Below are 26,132 nucleotides of genomic sequence, written 5' to 3' on the forward strand. Positions count from 1 at the left end.
TGTCTTCACATCTGAAAAAGTTTTGCAACCCACCAATGTGTTTTTTTAGTCACTAGAGAAAACTGAATGTGGTTCCTGTAATTTGTAAGATTAGTGCATAGGGTTTAGACTATGAAGTGCTAATGACTTTAATCCTGTAGTCCAGTGTTTGATTCTGTCATCCTATACTGCCTACTGTGACATTGAGCAAGTCACTTAATCAGACAGTGCGCGCTTGCATCAGACCTAAAAAAATTACATAAAAAAGAAAAAATGTGGAAATTACTTTGTAGACTTCAGTATTCTGTTTGCTTAATTACTGCCACCAAATGCGTGTTTTAGTGCATGTAGCACTTTAGAGTGATGCAGTTGCTCTGCAGGCAATAAACAAAGAAAAGAAAAAAAATACATGAAGCAGAAATGATGAGTTAATTTATGCAGTAAAAGGTCAATTGCAAGCTGGAAGAGATGGGATGCGGAGGATGGGAGTAAACAGCTCTAATTCACCACTTGGGTGACATCTACAAGGAGCCACTGTTGCTACACTTGTGGAGCACAGGTCTGCTGAGCGCACACCACTTCTGTTTAAATGCATTGACTGGGTAAGTCAGTGTGCAGATTCACACTTCCTGTAGTTGGGAGCACCAAGAGGAACTCAAAGGAGCCTTCCTAAGGAGGACAGAATTTAAAAAAAAAGGGGGGGGGGGATTAATTGTTCGGTCAGATTTGAAAGCTGGTCTGCTCCCTACTACCAGACTCTCATCTTTGGGGAATACATAGACTGATTATTTAGGCACCTAGGCAGGAGCAGATGGGTAGTGGGTTTCTTGCCCCAGACAGAATAAATGGTTAGGTAAAGAGTAGTGAAACTATCAAAGATGTATGGTGGAGGGAAAAAAACAAAACAAAACTATAATTCATTAAATATACTTGAATAACAGAATTACATTAATGGAAATATGTGATACTAAAATAGGGAATAAGTCAAACACAATCAGTAACCGTACACTAAATCATGACTTACGGAATAAAATAAAGCAAACACACCAGAATTTTCTGCTTCCATGTGGAGTCTTAGTAACACCAAGTACTCTAGCAAATGCATTACCTTAGCCCAAAACAGTTGACAGTCCTGGAGAATGGTGTCCATCCACGTCATAAGTTCAGATACAGCCAACACCATATTTACTACTTCATTATAGGGAAGCTGAGCTTTGTTTAGTAAACAGTGACGTACATTGTCTAAAGAATGAAGAAAGTCATTAACCTGTCCAAAAAAAACATAAGCACTTTAGTGAATAGGACTCAAACACAGAAGACACAAATAAATACGTATACAGATAATGCTCAGAGAAATGAATCCATCAGTGTAAGTTACAGACTCCATTAGATTCTAGTTACAGCATGGTTAGGACAAACATGAAAATAAAGTTACAATGTTCACTACACAGAAGCACCTGACTTACCTGCTGTGATGTAATGACATGTACATTATACTACAATTCTCTAAAACAGCTAGCTAGTATAGTTGCATTTTTGTTTAAATACACGGTGTTCATACTTCATTTCATCAAGACAAATCAACTTCAAGACACACTACCTTTAACTCACTACAGATTAGTGACATCTCCAGATATTTCTGAAGTTATAACCTACTGACGCCTCTAGGCATCAAATACTGCTTGTTCATATTTGCATACATAATTCCAAAATGATGCTACATATAAGGTTTTAGAAGATTCCATTGTAAAGCTAACATAATGGCAAACACAACTATATTGATATTTGACTTACGCTAGTTTAGATAAAATTATACTGATTATCTGTATACTATTTATTTGTATTGTAACGATTTTCACATTTCTATAAATATCTTAACAATCAAGTGGCATATACAGAACAGTTCAGCCTCATATGAAAGTTCACAGCTCTCTGAAGTAAATGCTGCTTGACAGCATGTGTTGCTTGAATGTCTACTGAGATATCATAAGCTGCTTAAACAACATTACATAATTTATATTTACTGTGGTTAATGTTACAAAATCCAATTTAAGACTTAGAAATGAATGGATGCAACCACTGCAAGGTTACTTTGTGCTGAAAAGTCTGCCATTTACAGTTTTCTAGTAACATTATGGTTCTAGAGATATGAAAATTTGTTTGAACTGTGAGGAAAAAAAAATACACACACACACACACACACACACATATATATATATATATATATATATATATATATATATATATATATATATATATATATATATATATATATATATATATACACATACATACATGCACATATATCATTTTTTTTAAAGGAACAGGCTTTGTCCACTGGGAGTTAAGAGTACAAACTCAAGAGCTCCATTGGAGGAAATGAGTTTACAAAATACACAAACATCTGAGGGCACAGGCCTCTGAGACAATTCCACGAAGCTGCGAAACATCAAGTGCTAGGTGCCTTCTTAAAACTAATGGTCAAATTGTAATGCCTAGTAAAAGTGTGGAACGAACAGAATGGAAACAGATTTCCCCTACAGAAGGTAATCAAACATATCGGTATATTTTTTGCCACAATTCCAGTAACAAAAATAAATACAGCTTTGTAAGAGCTCACCATCACGGTAAATACAAATAAGCAGGCTGAAGCCTGCAAAAGTCACATCAATTATTTAAAATTCTACCAGAGGGAGACTTTGTTCTCTGGCACATCTCATCAGGAGAATGATGTGCTCTACATTTGGTTGTAATCTTCAGTGGCATCTGTCACAGGGCAGCCCAGCTACAAAAAAGAGCACCTAACACACATTCTTATGTTACTGTTTGGTGCCCATGATGAGACACATGGAGAAAAAGCATGAACAGATATTCTCGTGGCAAGCTGAAGAAGCCATAGAAGTATTATGTAAAATTATCCATCTGTAATATGAGAGCACAGTTATGTATAACACAATTCAAATGACATGTGAAAATTAATTTTCACCTTAACATACTCTTTTGGAAGTGTACATACACAATATTAAATCAAACGAGAAAAAAATAAACAATATGCTGGGGACTTTAACTTAACTTTAGGTTCAGAATGTGATAGGCTAGATTATGAAACGCATTCAAACAAAAAGTTAACTATTTTCCTAAAGAATTTGATGAACATAAATGACTTATTTAATCCATACAGATCTATTTTCTTCTTTCTTCTATATAAAATGTGGTCAAGAATATACTTACTTTTGCTTTCAATGTCTTGGAGAACCCATCATTTAAAATATAAACTGGAACCATAGTAATTTTCAAATCACTCTCTAGTATATCCTTATAGTAAATTTCAAAAGCTGTAAATCAAAAATCGAACCGAAGACTCAACCCATGGTCACTAAATGTTCCAAATGAAATTCCAAGTCTCATCATCTCAATTTTTCAGAGCACTTTGGACACCAATTTACCTTATGACATTACATGGAATGGAAGTTGCATAAAGAGGTATCATAATTCACAAAAGCATACTGACTGATGAAACAGAAGATGAAAAAAATAATGAATTAGAGAAACAGATTACTAAACTGGCTATAGATTTACAGAGAAATGATGTTTCCAAACATTCAGCTTTAACTTCAGCTCAAGGTGATTTAAAATGTGATATTTTACAAACCAATCTATTTTAGATCAAAACTGTTGCTAAACATGTTGAGTAGGTCAGTATACCCTCTAAGCTGTTTAAAAGTACACTATGACTCAACATAGTTTCACCAACGTAACTTCTATAACAAAAAGCTCACTCAAGTGCAAACCCAAGAAACACCATGATTTTCACAATATTTACAAAACCATATAGAACACAACGCCCCATTTTGTATGTACCTCTTAAGACATCTGCAACAACTGGAAAGGCAGCAGAAATACCTCACTAAAAGAATCACAGGCCTAAAGCAGATGCCCTATGCTAACCGCCTTAAAAAAATCCAGCTATACTCTGTCGCATATTGTCTACTCCAAGGCAATCTCTGCTTAACATACAAGGCCATGTCAAACCCAGAGCTGTTGGACATGCTACACTTAAAGAAATCCCAATCCCTCAGAGCCACACGCTCCAGGGATCTAAACCTTGTCATCACAATAAACAAAAAAATGCTGGAGGGATAGGTTCCTGACCCAGAGACTCCCCAGACTCTGGAATAGACTGCTCATACATGTCAAGCAGAGCACCTCTTTGGCCCTCTTCAAAAAGAACCTTGATGATTGGATGGGAGAAAGGAAATTCACCCCGGGGATCACGTCAGTCGCCCTGATAGACAGGGGTCCAAGGAAGTAAATAGTGAGAGAAGAAATAGCCAAGGAATTGTTATGGCAAGGCTTGTATAGGCCCTAGGGCCGATAGCCTAGTACCAACCTATATTCAAAAAAAAAAAAAAAAAAAAAAAAAAAAAAACAACTTACAAAAAGTTATCCAATATCAATAATTTCCTGACCAAATTTAATCCCACTGAAATTACATGACATGTTGGATGTAACGCATAATGAATTTTCCTTCCATGAAAACTATGAAGCATTTAACTCCTTAAATCAGACAAGGCCCCTTGGCTAAGGTAGATGTGATGCATGTTTTCCCAGAAAATATAAACCACAATTAACTCTTATTCTTCAAAAACTATTTAATGTCCATGAAAATACTGGGTTTTCAGACAAATATTTTATTTTCATCTGTCTACTGTGCAAAACTACTGGACAAATTGTTCCTTTCCAGGGGTAACCCAGGAGCACTGCCAGGTTGCGACTTGCTCAAGGTCGCATAGTGGGCAAATGAAGGTCGAATAAGTCAAATCTAGGACCAAGGGTGCAGGAAGTAGCTATTAAGAGGTAAGAGCTTTAGTCCTCTTCACTAATATCAAGAAGATTAAATACATGAATCAATCTAGAATATCCTTATCCACATGTCCAGAAACAATTCCCTCTGTGATAAAAAAATCTCATTTAACACAGATGTTAACATGTATATAATATTAGCTAAATATTAATTCTACACCATAATAATAATAATAATCATAACACACCTACTGGTATATCTGCATTAGACAACTTTAATACATTTGTCCTATCCATGCCCCTTTCCTTATGAAGTCCTCAGAAATTCAGTCTTCTTGACAAATACAGCAGTATTGTCAAAGTCCAATACAAACCTGCTTCTACTTGCTTGCCAATCACTTGGCAAATTTTTTATCCAATCAATCCACTGAGCCTACACAAGAATTACCCTTGTCGCTTTATCACTTTATTTTACCTCTTGATCAACCCTTTTATCACATTACATATTATTTACACCATATGGGTATAAGGTTTAGTGCAACAAAAGTTAACAATCTCTTTTGAAAGTTGAATAATCATGTAGGTAAAAAATCCTAAACAAGTCACATGTAGGGGCTTTGAAAACTATGGAGGAATATAATAGTGCTTGTACTTGTAAAGTACAGTTGTGTACACTTACCATAAATGTAGATGTTCGAGTGTATTCACTATTGCAGTCATCACTTGTGGGTTATCCCTGCTCTGGTAGCCCTCGGCCCAGTTAGAAGCTTATGTCTCCCTAAAGAAAGAAGATATAAGGGGAAAGGAGGGAGGGAAACCAGGACTGCAACAGTGAATACATTGAACATCTACATTTATGGTAAGTGTGCACAACTGTACTATGTTCTTCGTGTTTCACTGTTGCAGTCATCACCTATGGGGGGATATCCAAAGATGAGGAGAGGGGTGGTAGGATTAGTAAGAGACCTAGGAATGGGTCAGCATGCCCTGCAGAACTGCCGAGGCAAACCCTGCCCTTGCCTTAGAAAACAGAGGTAGGTGGTAATGGTTGGTAAAGGTATGGAAAGAAGTCCAGGTGGAAGCTTCCAGGACATCCCTGGTGGGAACTCCTGTGAGGAATGCTGTGGAAGTGGAGGCTGCCCTAGTGGAATGGGTTAAAATAGACTTTGGGGGTGGTTTCCCATGGAATCTGTAGCAGAAATGGATACAGTGCTATAGCCATTTGGAAATGGTTTGCTTGGAAATGGGCTTCCCCTCCGCCCCTGGGGCAAAGCTGACAAGTAGTTGGGTCTGTTTTCCTGAAGGGTTTAGTACGGTACAGATAGAATCTGAGCTGTCTGTGCACGTCTAGTGAGTGCAGAATTCTTTCCCCCTTGTTTTGAGGGTTAGGAAAGAAGGGAGACCCTGTCTGCATAGAAAATGATGAAGGGCTCAGTGGCCATCAATACCTGAAGCTCTGAAACCCTTCTGGATGAGGTGATAGCTAGGAGAAAAGCAGTCTTCCAGGAGAGATATCTAAGATCTGCTGAATCAGCAGGTTTGAAGGGTGGTAAGGTTAGTTTTTCCAGAACATAATTCAGGTCCCAGGCTGGCGTGGGTGACCTTCTGGGAGGTCTGATATTAGAAGCCCCTCTGAGGAACTGTTTAATCAAAGGATGGGAGAACAGGGGCTGATCTGTATCAAATGAGCTGAAATGACTGAGGTATGGAATTTAACAGAAGAGAAGGAGAGGCCACTATTAAGTAGCTCCGCTAGGTAGTCCAGGATAAGAGGGCTGGAAAGTTGTGAGGTATTGCCCCCTCTGGACTGACTCCAGGAGCAGAATCTTTTCCATTTTCCTGTGTAAGATATTTTAGTGCTGGGCCTTCTGGCCTCTGTGATAATGTTTAGGACCTCTCTCAAGACTATTATATAGTACACATTTGAATTTTATACACATATGTAGTTACTTAAAAGTATTTGGTACAAGCAACAATAATTTTTTTTAAATAGAATTATTGTTAAATATTTTTAAGAAATTCGAGTATTTGGTATGTACTTTAAAAGAACATGTTTTTTCTTTTTCTTTTTTGTAAGTATCTAGCGCTTAGACATCGAAGCGCTTTATTGGATTAGTAATGAATGGTTTACATTACCATGGGATTGAATATTTTTCGTTGACATGATTACAATGTGCAAAAACATATGTTTATAAGATAAAAGGCTGACACTTGTAAGATGAAGTTATACATTTGCTTTTAAAGGTTTGTTTTGAACAAATTTGTAAATATCAATATTTTTATATTTCTGGTAAACAGTTTAAGTATTTGAACGAATGTTATTACATCATTTCCTGTTAACCTATTTAAAATGGGAACATGGGAGAGTTCCCGTTTTTTCTGAGGAAGTTCACATTTTAAAATAAACGTGAAAGAAAGCACTAATTTGTATTTCGCTTTGTGGAATCCTGTACAGTTACTGACCATTTGTTAGTTTGAAAGTCTGCAAGTCTGGGTGCAGCATTTCACCACCACCCCCACCTGAGTCAAGAGGTCTGAGGATCAGGGGAAACTACCTGGGAGGCTGTAATGTCAGGCTGCGCAGTAAGGGGTACCAATGTTGTCTGAGCCAATCTGGAGCCATGAGACGGCCTTTGGTCTCTCTTCCCTTAGTTTGATCAGTACCTTGGGAATAAGAGGCAGAGGAAGGAATGTGTACACAAAGAGGGTGTTCCAGGAGGAAGGTCAAAGCCCCCACCTTCCACACTACGTGATAATAGTCCCTGGTACTCTGGTACAAAATTTATTTCAGCTAATAGTTGAGATGCGAAGCAAAGAGAACTACCTCCGGAGTCCCCCACTCCTGAGTGATTTGTAAAAAAAATTTTCTATGAAGCTCCCATTCTTGGGGGTCCAGTAAATTTCTGCTCAAGTGGTCTGCCAGGGTGTTATTGATCCCTGGTAGGTATTGGGATACTAAGTGTAATCCCATGGAAGAGCCTGTCATCCAGAGAATCATGGCTAACCTGCACAGAGGGTAAGATTGGGTCCCTCCCTGTTTGCTGATGTACCACATTACTGTGGTGTTGTCTGTTATGATAAGGAGAACCCCTGGCTTGAGATGGGGTTTAAAGGATGTCAGGAGCCTTTTATACTGCCATCATTTCCTTCTGGTTGATGTGTAAGGAAAGGTACCCAAAGACCTTGGGTGCACTTGCCTTCTAGGTGAGCGCCCCAAGCAATGTCTGAGGCGTTGGTGGTAATGGTCTGCCCGGTTGGGCAGAGGGTGAAGGAAAGACCCTTGTTCTTGGCACAGGCCCTTGCCCACCAGAGAAACGGGTTGCAGGAACTTCCTCGCAGTGAGGTGACTTCTGGAAGCCAGCTGGGTAAAGTAAAGAGGCAGGAAGCTCTGCTTTTCTGGGGATAGGAAGGCCATTTGGGATGCTGTGTCCAGCCATGCTCCCAAGAAAATGATCTTCCTGGAGGGTGTTTGCTTTGATTTCTTCTCGCTGATGATGTACCCTAAGGAGGTTAGGAGGGTTTAACAAAGAGGAGGTCCTTGAGTAGCTTTTCTTTGCACTCTGCCTGAATGAGGCAGTCATCCAGATAAGGATAAATCTATATATTTTTCTGTCTGCTAAAGGCTATGGACGGGGCTAAGCATTTGGTGGATACCCTGGGAGCAGTAGATAAGCCAAAGGGTAGTGAGAACTGAAAGTGTGAGCCTGTTCTGAAGCAAAAGAATTTCCTGCAGGATTCCCTTATGGGGATGCGGCGATAGGCATCTTTTAGATCTAGGGTAACTAACCAGGCATTTTTTGTCAGCATAGGCAGCAGCTGCTGCAAAGTTAGCATTCTGAATTTGGGGACCACTAGGAGGTGTTCAGAATGGATAGATCCAGGATAGGGCGCCAAGTGCCCTCTTTTCTGGGAACAAGGAATAGTCTTGAATAAAAGCCTTTGCCTGTTTGGCCTGAGGGGACAGGTTCTCCTGCCCCCAGGGATATGAAAGTTTGGACTTGTTTCAATGCCTCTGCCCACTGATTTGGATGTAAATCTGGGTACCCTCTTGGAATTGGAAAGTGACTGAAGGAGAACTTGTATCCCTGAAAAATGATCTTTAAGACCCATTGGTCCTTTGTTATAGAAAGCCAATTTTATTTGAAGAGGGAGAGCCTTCCTCCTATTTTTTTGATGAGTGAAAAGAGGGCAAAGGGGGGAGAGGGAGTCATTGAGAGTTTTTGTCATAGAGGAACGGCTTAGAACTTCCTGCCTTTGGAGCAGGTGGTCAATTGTTTGGTTCTCTGCTGTCCCTGGGATAAAAGTCTCGGTGGTCTGTCCCTGCGGGGCTTACCTTGCCCCTGTCTGCTAGGTGCAGGAAAGGACCAGTGCTTTGAGGGAAAATTCCTGCTGAACCTAGGAGGTTGTACCTGAAAGAAATCTTTTACTGTTTGCATAGATTTTGCTGTGTCTTCCATCTTTGTAAGCACCTCTTCTGCTTTTACTCCAAACAAGTGATCCGTACCCAAGGGTGCATCAATTAATTCACATTTGACATGATCAAGAAGAGGCTGTTCCTTTAACCATGCATGTTTCCTGATGACAGATCCTGACACTGCTGCCCTGCTAGAGGCTTCTAGGGCATCATATCCACAGTGTAATGAGTGTTTGGCCACTTGACAAGTAGAGTGTAGTAAATCTGCTCTTTAGAATTGGCACAGTCAGAAAAGGTTGAAATATTTTGCTTTAATAGTTCCAAAGTGTGTAGTTAATATTTTAACATGTGGAACTGACAGTTGAGTGCTCCGATAGCTAAAGTTGCAGAGGTGTATACTTTTTACCCCATCTGTCCAGAGCTTTGGAATCCTTGTCAGAAGGAACAGGATTCTGTGCAGAACTAGCCTTAGCTCCTTTTGGTCCCTGTGTATTTACCTCTGGGTCTGCAGCAGGATTTCTGTACAAGTATTTGTGAGAATCTGGTACTCTGTAATACCTGTCAGGTTTTCTGCGAGCAGGAGGGAGGGCATCAGGAGCTATTCATGGAAGACATCATCTACCACCTCTAAGACTGGGGGGATGGCCAAGGGTCTGTGCTGGGGCAGGTCTAGAAATTCTCTTAGTCTTTTCTTAGACTGAAGGAAGTCCTAGGATTCCCAGTGAAAATGCTCCCTGAGGGTCTGAAGAGCTTCCCCAAAGAAAAGATCTTCTGGTGGGGAGGCAGAAGGAATGGATTCCTCTGCATCTGAATCCTCATAAGCAGTCAAATGTTGTTGTTCCTCTTTAAAATCTGAATAATCAGGCTCCTCAGAATACTGTTCTGTAGGTATTTCAGGAGAAAGGGCTCTTTTCCTTTTAGAAGATGTGGCCTGACTACCCCTGATAAGGGTAATAAGATCCTCCGCCATTTTAAGCATTTGAGCTTGGGTGGTGCAGCAAGAGTAAAATGGTGGCTAGAGGTAGATTTCCTAGGAGTTGCTTCTAGGCCTAAGAGTATCCATCAATTTGAGAGAAATGGTAGTCGGATGAGAAGATGTCAGTTTTTGTCTAGATTCGGTAGTGCGAAAAACCTCCTCAGTAGCCAGTGCCTGTGTCACGGCTCCAGACCCAACCGAGGCAGAGACAACCAAAGGCTAGTAAGACGAAGAAGATTTCTGCGGCATACCGGACTCCGAAAGGGTCTCGGTAGAGGACGGCGAAGGCATCTCACTGAATTCCGGAGAACTGATGACCTGCTTAGCGGAAGAATCGTTGGAAGGCTTAGCCTTGTGTGCTCCGTCTCTATCTTTATCCTTATGTTTTTTTCAGAATGTCTACAGATTGTTGGCTGACAGACAACATTTCAGAATGCGAAGACAAAAATACCTGGCTACAATAAGAGCTATACGACTAATGGTTCTCGCGTTAAAGAGGGCACAGAACCGGCAACGGCTGACGTCATGGTTTGGGCCTAAACAAGTGACACAGTATGAATGGAAGTCTCGGTGTGGGATATGCTTTCCACAGGCGAAACAATTGTTAACTTTTTCGGACATCAGTTAGTGCAAGAAAAAAGGATCCCCAATGGGGTATTTAACTTTACACGTTTTCAGCTGTAATTCAAAGTTTGGTAGTGAACGACCGGCACACTTGCAAACTGCTTCTGCTACGGGCTCCACTTTAAGACAGACTGATGTAATGGCATCAGCTGCCTTGCTTTATAGCACTGACAACCTGATGTCAGTCAACAAGCAACAGCAGCCGACGCAGAAAAACATTTGACTCTGGTATTTGGGCCGGCCGAGGGCTACCACAGCAGGGATAACCCACAGGTGATGACTGCAACAGTGAAACAAGAAGAACATCTATAAGTTACAGATAAATCAACAGTTTTGCCATTTATATCCCAAAGCTTAACAGATTACAAGGATTTAGTCTTTAAAGTGATTTGCCGATTTTTCTATACAAATTGTGGCATTCAATGCGTCAAGTGCCGCAATGTACTTTCCAGCTTGTCCTTCCTTACTTTTTAGGCTATTCTTAATAAAAAGTTTTGCAACCTTTTTATTAAGCAACTGCCCCCCAAAAATCATGCCACATATATAGTATAATGTGACATTACCACAGAGTAATGTGAACTACATCAGCAGACGGTGCACTTTCATGCATGTGCCATGGTGCGCTCATTAAAAGTCTACAGACCGAAGACACTTTGCCTATGCCTACGTCACTGAAATTAAACTTCTTGTTTTTCCTCAGTGACATCAATGAAAAGAAACAGCAAATTTTAAAACTATTTTTACATAGGAATGGGATGACCAAAATATTTCCTGATGGGGAAAGTGATGTTCGGGAGTTTATGAACTGCACAATATAGCACTAAGATATGTTCAAGGACACTGAAAAATCACTTTAAAATCATAAACAACTCAAACAGCTTAAATATTTGTGACCCCTATCTGCCTTAATTTTGTCCATTCAATAAAAATAGGAGTTACATACTCACCATAACTATGCATCTGTGTTGTATATTTTCATTCTTCCTCAACGAATGGCTTCGGATTTGATCCTTGGATCAGACTCTGACACTTTCTCTAGATTCTAGGATCTGACTCTTGAGCTTCTCCTTTACCCATAATGCTCCTGGCCACTGCGTTACCTCAGATCAAGTTTGCTTCTATTATAAAATGTCACAAAGTATCTCAATATTGGTTTGACAGAAAAAGGGATAACTAACAGATCAGGAGCTCAAACAGGAACTATGGCTCCTAGCAACAATTCCGGTTGGTCTCTCCCAAAGACACGGATAGGAGAAGGTGGTGGTGGAGTTGAGGAAGAATGAAAATGGACAACACAGATGCATAGTTACGATGAGTACATAAGTTTTATATCGGATGTTGTCCTTTTCATTTGTTCCTCAATGAATGGAACACAGTCCCCAGCTACGGTAACCTTGGGTGGCGTTCATGGAAGGATGTTCAGGAGAACTGCAAAACCGAATGCAGCTGTGTTTCTGCAGATGATGTCCAATTTGTAATGAGCAATAAAAGTACGAGCATTAGACCATGCTGCAGTTGCACAAATGTCATCAATGGAAGCTCTATCCCAAAAGGCAGCTGATGTGGCTATTGACCTAGATAAGTGTGCTGTAGGCTGCCTTGGCAAGGTTAGGCCACTCAAGGGAATAAACATAGGAAATACAATCTGTTATCCATTTGACTAGTTGTAGTTTGGGAGATTTCTGCTTTTCTAGCAGTAAGATGGGAAAAAACAAACAACTGATAGGTTTTCCTAAATTCCTTAATCCTATGAAGGTAAAAACGAAGTTATCTATGTACATGTAAGTCATGAAGGGTATATTCTCTTTTATTTTCAAATTTATGAAAGAAAACTGATAAATTAATCACTTGACTGATATTTGTTTCACAGGCAACTTTTGGTAGAAAGGAAGGAAGGATTAGTGAGTAAAGTAACTCTATCTTTGTGAAAAATTAAATACAGTGCCTTTGAAGAGAATGTTTGGAGTTCAGAAACTTGTTTCACTGAAGTTATGGTCACCAGAAAGACCATTTGCCAAGACAGAAACTTGATAGTTAAAAAGGTGAATACACCCATCATTAATACTGAAGTCAGGTCCCAAGATGGAGTGGGGTCCCTAACTGGAGGTTTAAGTAAGAAGGTACCTTTGAGAAAAGCCTTACATAACTTAGATGAAGCCAAAGGAGAAGCATCATCTCTGATGTGGTAGTTAGAGATGGCTGCTAACTGAACGATGGAGGCAAGAAAATCTAAAACAGCAGGGAGTGGGACAGTGAAAAGATCCAACTCTGTCTGATGAGCCCAAAAAGAAAACCTCTTCCATTTACTCTTATAAATCTTCCTAGTTGAAGGTCTATGACACAAAGAAAGAATTTGGTGAACTGGGGAAGAAAGCCTGGAATGTCTAGCCATCATTGGAACTGGAGAAACCATGCAGTCAACCTGAGGCTTACAATAACTGAATGAAACATCCCTGATGGGTGTGGCAGAAGGTCTAGACTGGGATCCAGTGTCCAAGTAGGACATACTAGGTGAGACCATAGGAATGGAAACCACACTTGGTGAGGCCAGTAGGGGGCAATGAGGATTACTTTGTTCTTCAACTGGAGTGTTTTCTGAAGAAACCTGGGTATTACAGGCAAGGGAGAGTAAGTATAAAGGAGTTTGGGGAGAGCCAAACGTGGACTAGAGCATCTCTCTGTGAATGCCCCTGAGGGGGATTAGGGCAAAGCATCTGCTGCATTTGTTGTTGAGCGGAGATTAAAACAGATCACGGCATGGTTGACGTAATTTGTAGAGGATAATACAGTGGATATAAAAAGTATACACATCCATGTTAAAATGCCAGGTTTTTGTGATATAAAAAATGACACCACAATAAATCATTTCAAAACTTTTCCCACCTTTAATGTGATCTACCTGTACAATTCAATTGAAAAACAAATCTGTTAGGGGAAAAAATATAAAAAAATAACATATGATAAGCTGGTTGCATAAGTGTGCACACCCTTAAACTAATACTTTGCTGAAACAGATTTTGATTTAATTACAGCATTCAGTCTTCTTGGGTAGGAGTCTATCATCATTGCACATCTTGACTTGGCAATATTTGCCTATTTTTCCTTGCAAAAGCACTCCAAATCTGTCAGATTGCGAGGGCATCTCTTGTACACAGCCCTCTTCAGGTCACCCCACAGATTTCTATTGGATTTAGGTCTGGGCTCTGGCTGGGCCTTTCCAAAACTTTAATTTTCTTCTGGTAAAGCCAGTCTTTTGTTGATGTGGATGTATGCTTGGGGTCATTGTCGTGTTGAAAGGTGAAACTCCTCTTATAGGTTCATACTAGGCTATCTGCCCAAGGGCATTTATAAGCCTAGCCCATAGTTATGTGGCTTTCGCCACCCCTTTAGTTTGAATAAAACTATGCCTATTATTTTGCTGTGCCTCTGTCAAGCAGTGACACTGAAGTAATCCTTGGGGTATATCTGCGATCTCCCATCCATTGGTCAAGATTCCTCTTGAACAAGGCCAGTGAGGTGCTCTGCCTCACATGTACCGGGATTTTGTTCCACAGCATAGGGAGTCTCTGGGTGATGAATCTGTCCCTCCAGCACGTTCTATTAATAACCGTGTCAAGGTTCAAGTCTCCCGCCCTTGTGGTTCTGAGGGATCTAGATTTTTTGAGGTGAAGCATATTCATCAAATCTGGGTTTGACATGGCCTTATATGTCAGGCACAGGTCACCTCTGAGCAAGCGGTATGAGACTGAATAGAGCTGGAGTTCTTTCAGTCGGGCAGCATAAGACATATTTTGAGACCCTTTATCCTTTTGGTGAGGAACTTTTGGGGCCTTTCCAGCTGCTGCAGGTGTCGGGTCAGATACATTCTGAATGGGGCATTGTACTCAATCATAGGTCTAATGAGTGATGAGTACAGGGGGACGATGACCTCCCTTGATCTAGATGTGAATCCCTTCATGATCAGGTGGGCAATGTAGAAGGTTTTCCTAACTACTTTAGCAACATGAGTGTCAAACGAAAGGCTACTGTCACAACCTGGGTCCCCAGATCCCTGATGACTTCTTCTGTGCTCAGTGGATTGCCACCTATATGGTAGCTAGGGGTAACCTTGTTTATCCCGAAGGGTATGACTATGCATTTCTTGGCGTTTAACTTTAGGCCATGGCTCTGGCACCAGTTATCCGTTTCTGTGAGGCCCTTCTGAAGGATATCTGTGTCAGATGTGTTTTCGACTATGGCGCTCAGTTTGCAGTCATCTGCAAACTTTGTCAGCCATAACCCTCCTGTGTTTGCTTGTACTTCAGAAAAGTAGATGCCGAACAAGAGTGGACCCAGGACTGAGCCCTGTGGGACACCACTTGTGACAGGCTTTGAGTCTGACATGGCTCCAGCAACTCTGACCCTGTGGATTCTGTCACTTAGCCAGTTTGCAACCCATCTTGTGATGTATGGGTTTACATTCAAGCTGATGAGTTTTTTTGATGATACCTGAGTGGGGTATTGTGTCGAAGGCCTTTGCCAGGTCGAGGTAGGCTGCATGGACTGCCTTTCCCTCATCAATGGCCTTGGTGACTGTCTCAAAAAAGTCAACCAAGTTTAAAAGGCATGATCTGCCTTTGACAAAGCCAAACTGGGTTGGATCCAAAGTCTGCAAGTTCCCTATGTCTTTATTTATGAGTTCCATTATGATCCTCTCCATGACTTTGCAGATAAGGCTTGTCAAGCTAATGGGACGGTAATTTCCAGGGTTGGTGGAGGCACCGCCCTTGTGAAGTGGGACCACAGTCGCCGTGCGCCACTCCTTGGGTACGTATCCTGAGGTGAGGCTAAGATTAAACAGCTGTCCTAACTGCGGGTTTAATTCCTCATTGAGTTCGTGGAGCACACAGCCAGGGACACCATCCGGTCCCATGGATGCTGTGATTTTTGCCTTGGAGAGAGCAGTTCTCACCTGGGCGTTGGAGATGTTTGGGGGGCTACAATCCTCTGGTATAGATATCTCTCCTTTTGGGGGGGGGAGAAGTTTGCACTGAACCTGTCAGCCAGTATGTTGGCAATGTGTGTAGGTTCAGTAATCTTCACATCATTTTGAACTAATTCTGAGCATATCTGGGAGTTTCCTCCTAGGTTTCTAACATAGCTAATGAAGGCCTTATGATTGTCTTTTGAGTCCTTGGCGATTTTTCTCTCAAAATTTGCCTTGGATGATTTTATGAGAGCTCTTAGTTTTTTACTTATAATGATCAAAGGTGTCTTACCGTTCAAGGATTTTGCTCTATCTTGTAGTAGCTTCCTCCTTTTGTTGTAGAGCTTGTTTATGGCTGGGGTCCACCAGACTGGACGCTTGCCTTTGGTACAAAGAGTCTTAGTTTTGTTTGGGATTGCCTGATCCATGCAGTCCTGTAGGTGCTGGTAGAAGGCATTTGCAAGTGATTCAGCGGTTTGAGTAATGTTTACCACTGGCTCAGGGGCCTTAAAGGAGACCACACTAGTTTTTAGAAGTGTGAAGTCGGCTTTTGAGAAGTTTTTCACAAGTTTTTCACTGTGGTCTTTTTTATTTCAGGTGGGGGCGGGATGAGGACCTCCAGCGAGATTAGTTTATGATCTGATCTCACCAGTGAGGGGTATACTTCCGGTGTTGAACATTGTGATCCCATGTTCGTGATGATGAGATCAAGTATGTTTTCGCCTCTTGTGGGGATGGTGACTAGTTGTTCCATGGCATTTGAGTTTATGAACTCCAGGAACCTTTGGGCTAAAGTGTTTGGGCTTGAGTAGTGTTCCCAGTCTATATTAGGGTAGTTGAAGTCACCTAGTATGATGGTGTTTGGAGATACATTTATCCACTCCAATGTTTTCAGGAAGGCCATGTGAGGTTCCTGAGTTTGAGAGGGTGGCCTGTAACATGCTACAAATTGCAGAGCAGTCTTGCCTATGGTTAATTGCACCTGGATGGTCTCCGATGCATCGTGCGTTGCCACCAACCTTGAGGTGTGGCTGTCCTTTATGAATATGGACACCCCCCTCCTTTCTTGGTGTTGTCCGGATTTTGGGGCCGGAACGATATGAGGTGAAACCTGATAGTGCTGGGGTGCTCTCAGGAGCCTTGAACCAGGTTTCTGTCACAGCACAGACATCGATGTTCTCCATACTGAGAAGGGCCTTGAGTGCGTGCATCTTGAGATTGAGACTTCTGGCATTGAGCAGCATTACCCTTAGTTTTTCCTTTTTGTGTTCTAGGGTGGTAGGTTTAGAATTTGAGCCTTGCCTAAAAAGGCACTATGGGGGTGGCAAGAGCCTTTGCCAATATCCGGAAGCCTAGGGGTGACAGGTGCAAGCCGTCCCTTGCGAAGCAGCGTGGCTTGTCCAGCATGTCATCCCAGGCAGACAGACATTGGATCCCCTTTGAATGACACCAGAATTTAAGCCAATTATTAAAGCTGATCATCTTATCACTGTATTGTGGCATCATTCTAGGTGAAGGTAGGATACTGCTCAAGGTCAGGGTCATACCTGCCTGGGCTACATAATCAGAGAGCTCCTCAATGTCTCTTTTCATGTAGTCCAAGGAGGTACGTCTCAGGTCGTTGACACCAGCATGGACAATGACTGAGTCGTACTTGTACCTGCTGTTGAGAGACCTGAGTGCTTGCGTTATGTGGCGGATTCTAGCGCCCGACAGGCAGCTTACTGTGACCTTCTCCTTACTCAGTCTGGTGAGCGGGACGTCAGTGTGTTTGACTATGGAGTCACCAATGACGAGTGTGTCTGGCATTGTGTTTGGCCTTAAGGGCTGTGACTGTTTGACACTCTGACTGTGTGGTCTATGTGTTGCATGTGTTGGGTCCTGATGTGGTAGTTGTTTGGGTGTCTGCTTTGGTGGCCTCTGCTGTTTTGGTAGATTTTTGATCAGAGCCTCTGAGTATGTCTTTGTGTGATTATGTGTATGATTTGAAGCTGTGATGGTACTATGTGTGACTGGGTATGTAGTGTGTGTGGTTACCTTCTCCTCCTGTCTGGTCTTGCCAGTCCTATGTTGAGAGAGCTCAGCCTCCAGTTTGGCCGTATAGTTGCATCTCTCACATGTATTTGTGTTTTGTGGGAGAAGGAGAGGATTGTCTGTGTACATGAGGCAATTGTAACATTGCCTCAATATTCCCAGGTTCACCAGTTGAGCAGGAGAGGACACTAGCAACTGATCCCTCGACATACTAGAAGTAATAGATAAAAAAACTTACAAAGGACTCCGGGGGATGTGGGTTCTAGGCTGGTGGGGTACTATCTATAATAAAAGTGCTTCATCAAGGTGCAAGTACTGTAGGAGTAAGTGATAGGCTTTATAGATAGAGAATAGTCTACTTGGGAATCAAGTAGAGATGAACTTTTTAGTTATAGGATACGCTGGTTAGATCAGCAGTACAGTTCGAGGAAGGTAGTTTTAAGGGAAAATTTGAAGAGTGGAATTTAGGTGGCCCGAATAGTTTAACCTTGTTTGCCCGCCGCTGCTCTCGTGTGCAACAGTGGCAACTCCGCGCTAAAGAGTGCCAACGCGTGCTTTATAGCAGGGGGCTGGAAATGACCCAAAATGGCCAACGAATTTACTAGTTGCTGTCTCTAACCACTCCTATGAGGACAAACAAGCAGCTCAGTACTCCCCACTCCCACTGGTGAGTAAAGAAACTACCTCTGGCCACACAAGAAAATGGAGGAACACAGGAACCAAATACAAAGCCCAGGGATCAGCAAAATCTGATCACTGGAACAACTAGCTAGGAAAGTTAAGGAAAGGAGAAGTATTTTTTTGTTTTTTTTTTTTAGTTTTTTTGCAAACAGACAGAAAAAATACAGTAAATGCTTTGTTTTTCGACTAAATTGCTATCAAAGGCTGGTACACTTGAGTGTATTAGCCTGTTTGTTACTTTTAAGCAAAACTTTAGCCAACAAGTGCAATCAACAATTTAAGCACAGAAAAACAGGAAAATCAGGTAATAAAACAGTAATATAGGCACAAACAGTAGTCGAAAAGCTCAAAAGATCAAAAAATGCAAAATAAAATGTTTAAAAAATACTTATAATCAAGAAAGTTGCTTTTTCTGCTCTCTACTGGCTTAGGAACTCTGCAGGGGACCACGAGGAGCTATGCCAAGTTCTCTAATGTCAGAAAAGCCCGCCAAAGCGTGCTTTATAGCAGGGGGCTGGAAAAAACAGGAAATGACCCAAAATGGCCAACGAATTACTAGTTGCTGTCTCTAACCACTCCTATGAGGACAAACAAGCAGCTCAGTACTCCCCACTCCCACTGGTGAGTAAAGAAACTACCTCTGGCCACACAAGAAAATGGAGGAACACAGGAACCAAATGCAAAGCCCAGGGATCAGCAAAATCTGATCACTGGAACAACTAGCTAGGAAAGTTTAGGAAAGGAGAAGTATTTTTTGTTTTTTATAGTTTTTTTGCAAACAGACAGAAAAAATACAGTAAATGCTTTGTTTTTCGACTAAATTGCTATCAAAGGCTGGTACACTTGAGTGTATTAGCCTGTTTGTCACTTTTAAGCAAAACTTTAGCCAACAAGTGCAATCAACAATTTAAGCACAGAAAAACAGGAAAATCAGGTAATAAAACAGTAATATAGGCACAAACAGTAGTCGAAAAGCTCAAAAGATCGAAAATGCAAAATAAAATGTTTAAAAAATACTTATAATCAAGAAAGTTGCTTTTTCTGCTCTCTGCTGGCTTAGGAACTCTGCAGGGGACCACGAGGAGCTATGCCAAGTTCTCTAATGCCAGAAAAGCCCGCCAAAACGTGCTTTATAGCAGGGGGCTGGAAAAAAAAGGAAATGACCCAAAATGGCCAACGAATTACTAGATGCTGTCTCTAACCACTCCTATGAGGACAAACAAGCAGCTCAGTACTCCCCACTCCCACTGGTGAGTAAAGAAACTACCTCTGGCCACACAAGAAAATGGAGGAACACAGGAACCAAATACAAAGCCCAGGGATCAGCAAAATCTGATCACTGGAACAACTAGCTAGGAAAGTTTAGGAAAGGAGAAGTATTTTTGGGGGTTTTTTTTTAGTTTTTTTGCAAACAGAAAAAATACAGTAAATACTTTGTTTTTCGACTAAATTGCTATCAAAGGCTGGTACACTTGAGTGTATTAGCCTGTTTGTTACTTTTAAGCAAAACTTCTGCCAACAAGTGCAATCAACAATTTAAGCACAGAAAAACAGGAAAATCAGGTAATAAAACAGTAATATAGGTACAAACAGTAGTCGAAAAGCTCAAAAGATCGAAAAATGCAAAATAAAATGTTTAAAAAATACTTATAATCAAGAAAGTTGCTTTTTTCTGCTCTCTGCTGGCTTAGGAACTCTGCAGGGGACCAGCTTCAGCTTTCTAGCAGATGCCTGAGGTTTTGGGCCAAAAGTGACTGGTATTTGGAACTGTTCCTAATTCCCTCCACCTTGACTAAAGCCCCAGTTCCAGTTGAAGAAAAGCAACCCCAAAGCATGATACTGCCACCACCATGCTTCACTATGGGGATGGTGTTCTTTTGATGATGCTAAGTGTTGTTTTTGTACCAAAAGTACCTTCTGAAATTGTGGACAAAATGTTCAACCTTGGTCTCATCAGACCATAACACATTTTCACACATGCTTCTGGGAGACTTATGTATTGTTTCGCAAATTTTAGACCGGCCTGGATGTTTTTCTGTGTAAGAAAAGGTTTCTGTCTTGCAACACTAGTCCATAGTCCAGACATATGAAGAATATGGGAGATTGTTGTCACATGTACTACACAACCAGTACTTGCCAGAAATTCCTGCAGCTCCTTCTGTGTTGCTGTAGATCTCCTGGCAGCCTCCCTGACCAGTTTTCATCTCTTTTCATAAATTTTGGAGGGACGTCCAGTTCTTTGCAACGTCATTGTTGTCCCATATTTTCTTCACTTTTTGATGACTGTCTTCACTGTGTTCCATGGTATATCCAATGCTGTGGAAATCTTTTTGTGCCCCTTCTCCTGATACCTTTCAAAAATGAGATCCCTTTGATGCTTTGTAACCTCTCTGCGAACCATGGGTTTTGCTGTAGCAGGCAACTGAGTAAATGTCAGGAAAATCTTACTAGGACAGCGGAACTTTATTTGTCTCTTTGATTGATGGCAGTTGTGTATCCAAGGAGACTGAATGCTGTAATTAAATCAAAAGGTGCTTCAACAAAGTATTAGTTTAAGGGTATGCACACTTATGCAAACAGCTTATTGTACGTTTTTTTTATTTTTTTTTATATTTTTTTCCCCAACAGATTTGTTTTTCAATTGAATTGTACAGGTTATAGGCCACATTCATGGTGGGAAAAGTTTTGAATGATTTATTGTGGTCTCAGTTTTTTATATCACAAAATTTTGAATGATTTATTGTGGTCTCAGTTTTTTATATCACAAAATTCTGACATTTTATCAGGGGTGTGTACACTTTTTATATCCAGTGAATTTGCCACTGATTGACAAACCACTCATGAAACATCAGGATGCCCCTGCTGAGCCTGTCCACTAAGATGTTTGATTTCCCTGGTACTTCATCACTACAAGAAAGCGGTTGGAGGTGATTGCCCACTGCCAAACCGTCATAGCTTCTTGGCAGAGGGTAAAGTAAGAAAAACTGGTGTGGAAGGCAACCACGATAACTCCTCGGCTCGGACACAAAGCAAATAGTTTATTACACAAAAACAGAAAAAAATCCAGGTTAAGCGCTTTCATCTGACACTTGCAGACTTCTTCAGAACATCGGCATGCAGCTGCTCTTTCATTTTAAATACATTTTGGCACCAAAAAGCCACTTCACAATCAATAATGAATTAAAGGTGCATGCACAAACAAATGTATCGTAACACAAGTCCTTTCTTAAGAAATTCTTATCTTAAAAAATTAATTACCATCTAGAAAAGAAGTAATACATGAGTAATACATAATTCCCTAAACATAAAAATACAGTGTATACTAAATAGAGACAATTGAATGTCTCATAACGGCTAGTAACAAATCTTACAATTAATATAAACCTTACAATTAATATAAAACCTTACAGTTAATATGAAACCTAGGTATAACAATAAATGTGATGGTTGTGAACTGTTTAAAATTGATAATTAATATAAAAATTATTTTAAAAATTAATTTATTTTAAAATTAATAGACTGTTAAAAATATGTATTAAGATGCATTAAAAATGTGTGAAAGAAATATTTGTATATATGCAGAACGCTATTCAAAAACACTATGCTAACTGCAGAACGGTTTTATACTGATAAAATCGTTAATGCCAGGCAATCTTGTGGCATCAGTGATGATTTGCCACTTGCTCTCTTTCATGGCCAAAAAAGCTTTTACATTCCCCCCAAATACTGTAATATTAACCTTATCAATGATAACAAATTAAAAAAAATGAGTAACACCATTTTTTAATATGTGCCTGTAAAGAGCATTCTTTGTATCTTTCTTCTTAATACCAAACAAATGCTCATAAATACGTCGTCTCAATTGTCTCTCAGTCTTGCCAATATAAAACACTGAGCATACTTGGCAAGTTGCAAGATAGACGACGAATTTAGTATTACAGTTTCCTGTCCTGCAGTGTATATGTGTTTTGTTAAAATTATCCAATTTTACACCACCTGTTTCATTAATGGTGAAACATTGGTTACATGTACCGCATTTGCTTGTACCGGTTGATCCCCCTTTTTACCACTAGTATTTGATTCCAAAATCCTTTTGAGGTTGTTTCCTGTTTTATACACAAATTTGGGATAAAATCCCAAGGTCAGGGCCAGATCATCGTTCATAGTAAATAAGTTCCAGTGTTGCCTCACTATGTTTTCAATGTACTGAACTATGGGGGAATACATTAACACACAAACCCCATTATCAAATCCCTCCTATTGTTTATTGTCCGATGGTAAAACCCCAGGTGTTGAGTTGCCCAACAAAGGTAAATATTTGTTACCCCATTCACTGCTGACATATTTAACAACATCATTTATTAGGGTGACCGGGTATCCTCTCACACTGAACACTGACCTAATAAGTTCAAGTTCATTGTCCAATACAGCTCTTGTTGATGACATACAGGCTGCTCGGATGCACTGTCCTTTGACAACATTTTTAAAAACATATTTGGGATGATTACTACTGAATTCCAAGTAATCATTGGAAAATGTAGGCTTTCTATGAATGCAAGAGACAAAGACATCGTCACCGTGGCTAACATAAGTGTCCAAGTAGGCTGTACCCTTTTTATTGATATTATACGTAAACTTTAAAAAAATCTGTGGTGTTGTTGATATAGTCAAAAAAATGCTGAATCAAATCTTCTGGACCCTTCCATAGCACAAAAAGATCATCCAAGAACCTTGAATATATTTGTATATATTTATTAGTGTTACATACTCAGATATACTAAGGTAGCTAACATATAGGAATTGATATTTTTACAGTCTGTCATTACTTAAACTAATATATGATCTGGCCAAGCATTTTTATATAGAAAGATAGGACATGGGAATAAAGTTGATGTTTAGATTAAATATTAATTATTATAGGTTTTCATAATAGATCTATCTATGGTTTTAAATTGATTCTTTATTCTTTGGTTATAGTTCAAGTACACCATAAAAAGTTTTTCATGGACTATATGTTTGCTTAAAATGCCACAGTCATAGTGAGATGCAGTCTCCCTTTTAAAATAATTCATTAGATTGCCTTAATTGATGCTCTTAATTGAATGATTGGTGGAAGATTTTGTATATAAGGGCAGAAGTTTTAATTTTGATTGTAACCTGATGAAGCGCACCATGGTGGTGCGTGAAAGCGCTTGTTCTCCTTGTTAAAATAAATTATCGTTTTTACATCGTGGTGGTTCCTTGCAGTTTTTCTACTCATTCTACTTATTCATCATCTGGCGTTGGAAGGAACCTTTGGATGGTCATTTTCTGCTTGTTGCTGCTACTTCTACTATTTATTTGCTTTTTTGACCAGCACACGATGGATTCTCTCAACACAGAGCTTGACTATAATCCGGCAGGTACAAGCGGTACCGAGGACTGGAACAATTTGTTTCACCAGCAGGAAAATCCTCTGCTTAATTTTGATATTAAATGCAATGCTCCACATATCGTAATGCAAGATACTGAGAATCTACAGGATTTCTATGGGTCATTGAGAACTTTGGAAAATGATTTGTACAAACTCCATCGGCTCATATGGCAGAGAAGACACATGGAGGCTTGTTTGAATTTTAAGGTAGTTCCGCGTGGCATGCGAGTCCTGTGTATGCCAAGCTATGGGGACAGCCACCCGGAACTACTACGAAGATGGCAGCAGCTGAATATTGATTTTGGAGACAAGTATATTAATTTATTAATAGAGTATTTTTCTCCCATTGAAGCGGACTTGATTGCCAAGGTGGAGGGTGAGCATAAAAGTTTAACATCAAATTATAAAAATGAACTTTGTGTTTCTAAACTTAATAACATGCTTAGGCAGCTTACGCAATACAGCAATAGACTTGAGCAAATTAAGCTTAAAAAGTTGAAGCGGGATTGTCAGGACTTTCAATTGGGCCGTATTTTTGTATGGCCGAGGGTCAACAGAAATGAAGCTGAACCCGCTAACCTAACTGGTGCTTCCCAAATGAATACGCCTGAGTCAATAATTCATGTTGACACATTAAATGAACTTTCTGTAAATAAAGAGCCCATGGGTGATATGACAAATAGAGAACTACCCCTTACTAATGTTTCTCTTCCATGCAATCAACAGGGCTTAAAAATTAATGAAGTGCTAGGAGCAAGACCGAAATTTGATGGCAACACAGTTACAGGCTTAACTACATCTGTTCTTCCTTTAAACCTCCCGCTCCCATACAAAAGCAGAGCGCCTGCGCGCTCGACAAGCAGAGGCAGAGGCAAGAGGAAATTTTCGGGAGAAACACCGGAACCAAGGAGAAAGACAAGGAACTGAACACTTTGTTTTTTAACCTTACTTCCAGAGAATTTACCGCTGATGAACAATCCCTTCTTAACAAAGGCTTATCGTTCATTCCTTCCAGAGGAAGTGAGCTTTCTGAAACTTTGATAGCGCTTCGCCTATTTGCGAGGAAGCTATCACTCAAGGTACTGTTCTCAGATTCTACAAATAATGAGTTAGCTTATGAATCGCAGGTTTGCAAAAGGAAAAGTTTATTTATGCCACCTATGCCTAATATGGTAGAGTGTTTTTTGCGCTCATGTGAGCATGACTTTTATATACATTATAAAGAGAAAAAGCATAAAGGCATCTATGTTAATTTAAGTGGTTCACAGAAATGCTGTCTTGAAAAACTTTGTGATAATGATGAGATTGTATTTAAACCAGCGGACAAAGGAGGAGGGGTGGTCGCTATGGACACTTCCCTATATGTGGAGTTAATGTGTGAAATGTTAAGCAATGATTCAGCTTACAAGTTAATAGACAAATCGCAAGTAGAATCTCTAGTGAGGGGAGTGCATGATACTGTATATGATTTGTTAATGAGCAGGTGCATAGATAAATGCCTGTATGATTTTCTGTTAATAGATTCTCCCTTGATACCTGTAATCAAGGGGCTCCCAAAAATGCATAAAGGGCTACATCCACCTCCTTTACGCCCCATAGTGTCTGGCAGGCATTGGGTGATAGAGAATGCTTCGGTGTTTATACAGTCCAAATTAGGTCCGTTAGTGAATCTAGTTCCAACAATTTTGAAAGACTCATATGGGCTGATACAAGACTTAAAACAAGATTCTTTATGTAAAAATCTACAGAGGAAAACATTGATGGTAACATTAGATATCAAGAATCTGTTTACAAGCATCCCTAATGATTTTGGTCTTGAGGCTATAAGGGAATGCCTGCATGCACATGGTACTATGGATAACAATGATCAAATGTTAGTCTGCAACCTGCTGGACATAGTATTAAATAATAACATCTTTTTATTTCGTGACCAAATATATGCACAAACATGGGGAGTGGCCATGGGCACTCCCTGTGCAAATGCATATGCAAATTTGGTCATTTATCAGTGGGAAAGGAGGTTTATTTTTGGTAATGAAAGATTTAGGAACATCATTTTATACAGGTGTTTTGTGGATGACATCCTTTTGTTTTGGAATAGTGATGAAGATTCGCTGCATGAGTTTGTAGCATACATGGAATCCACCACTTCTTTTTTAAAATTCACTTTTGAGTATTCGATCCATAGTGTGAATTTTTTGGATATCACACTTACTAAGGATGTTAATAATAAAATCACCAC

The 26,132-nt window shown here is 40.2% G+C and overlaps 1 protein-coding gene across 1 annotated transcript in view; it reads right to left on the reverse strand.

Moving 5' to 3' along the window:
* EVC (EvC ciliary complex subunit 1) overlaps window positions 1-26,132 on the reverse strand; it is a 1,160,741-nt gene that overhangs the window by 604,732 nt on the left and 529,877 nt on the right. The window contains exon 8 of the mRNA XM_044055566.1: window positions 1,088-1,246. Coding sequence (XP_043911501.1) covers window positions 1,088-1,246 — 159 coding nt within the window. The remainder of the gene's footprint in view (window positions 1-1,087; window positions 1,247-26,132) is intronic.

This window comes from Protopterus annectens, chromosome 14.part0 (assembly GCF_019279795.1).
Source record: "Protopterus annectens isolate FY-2018-M chromosome 14.part0, PAN1.0, whole genome shotgun sequence".
NCBI classification, from domain to species: Eukaryota; Metazoa; Chordata; order Ceratodontiformes; family Protopteridae; genus Protopterus; species Protopterus annectens.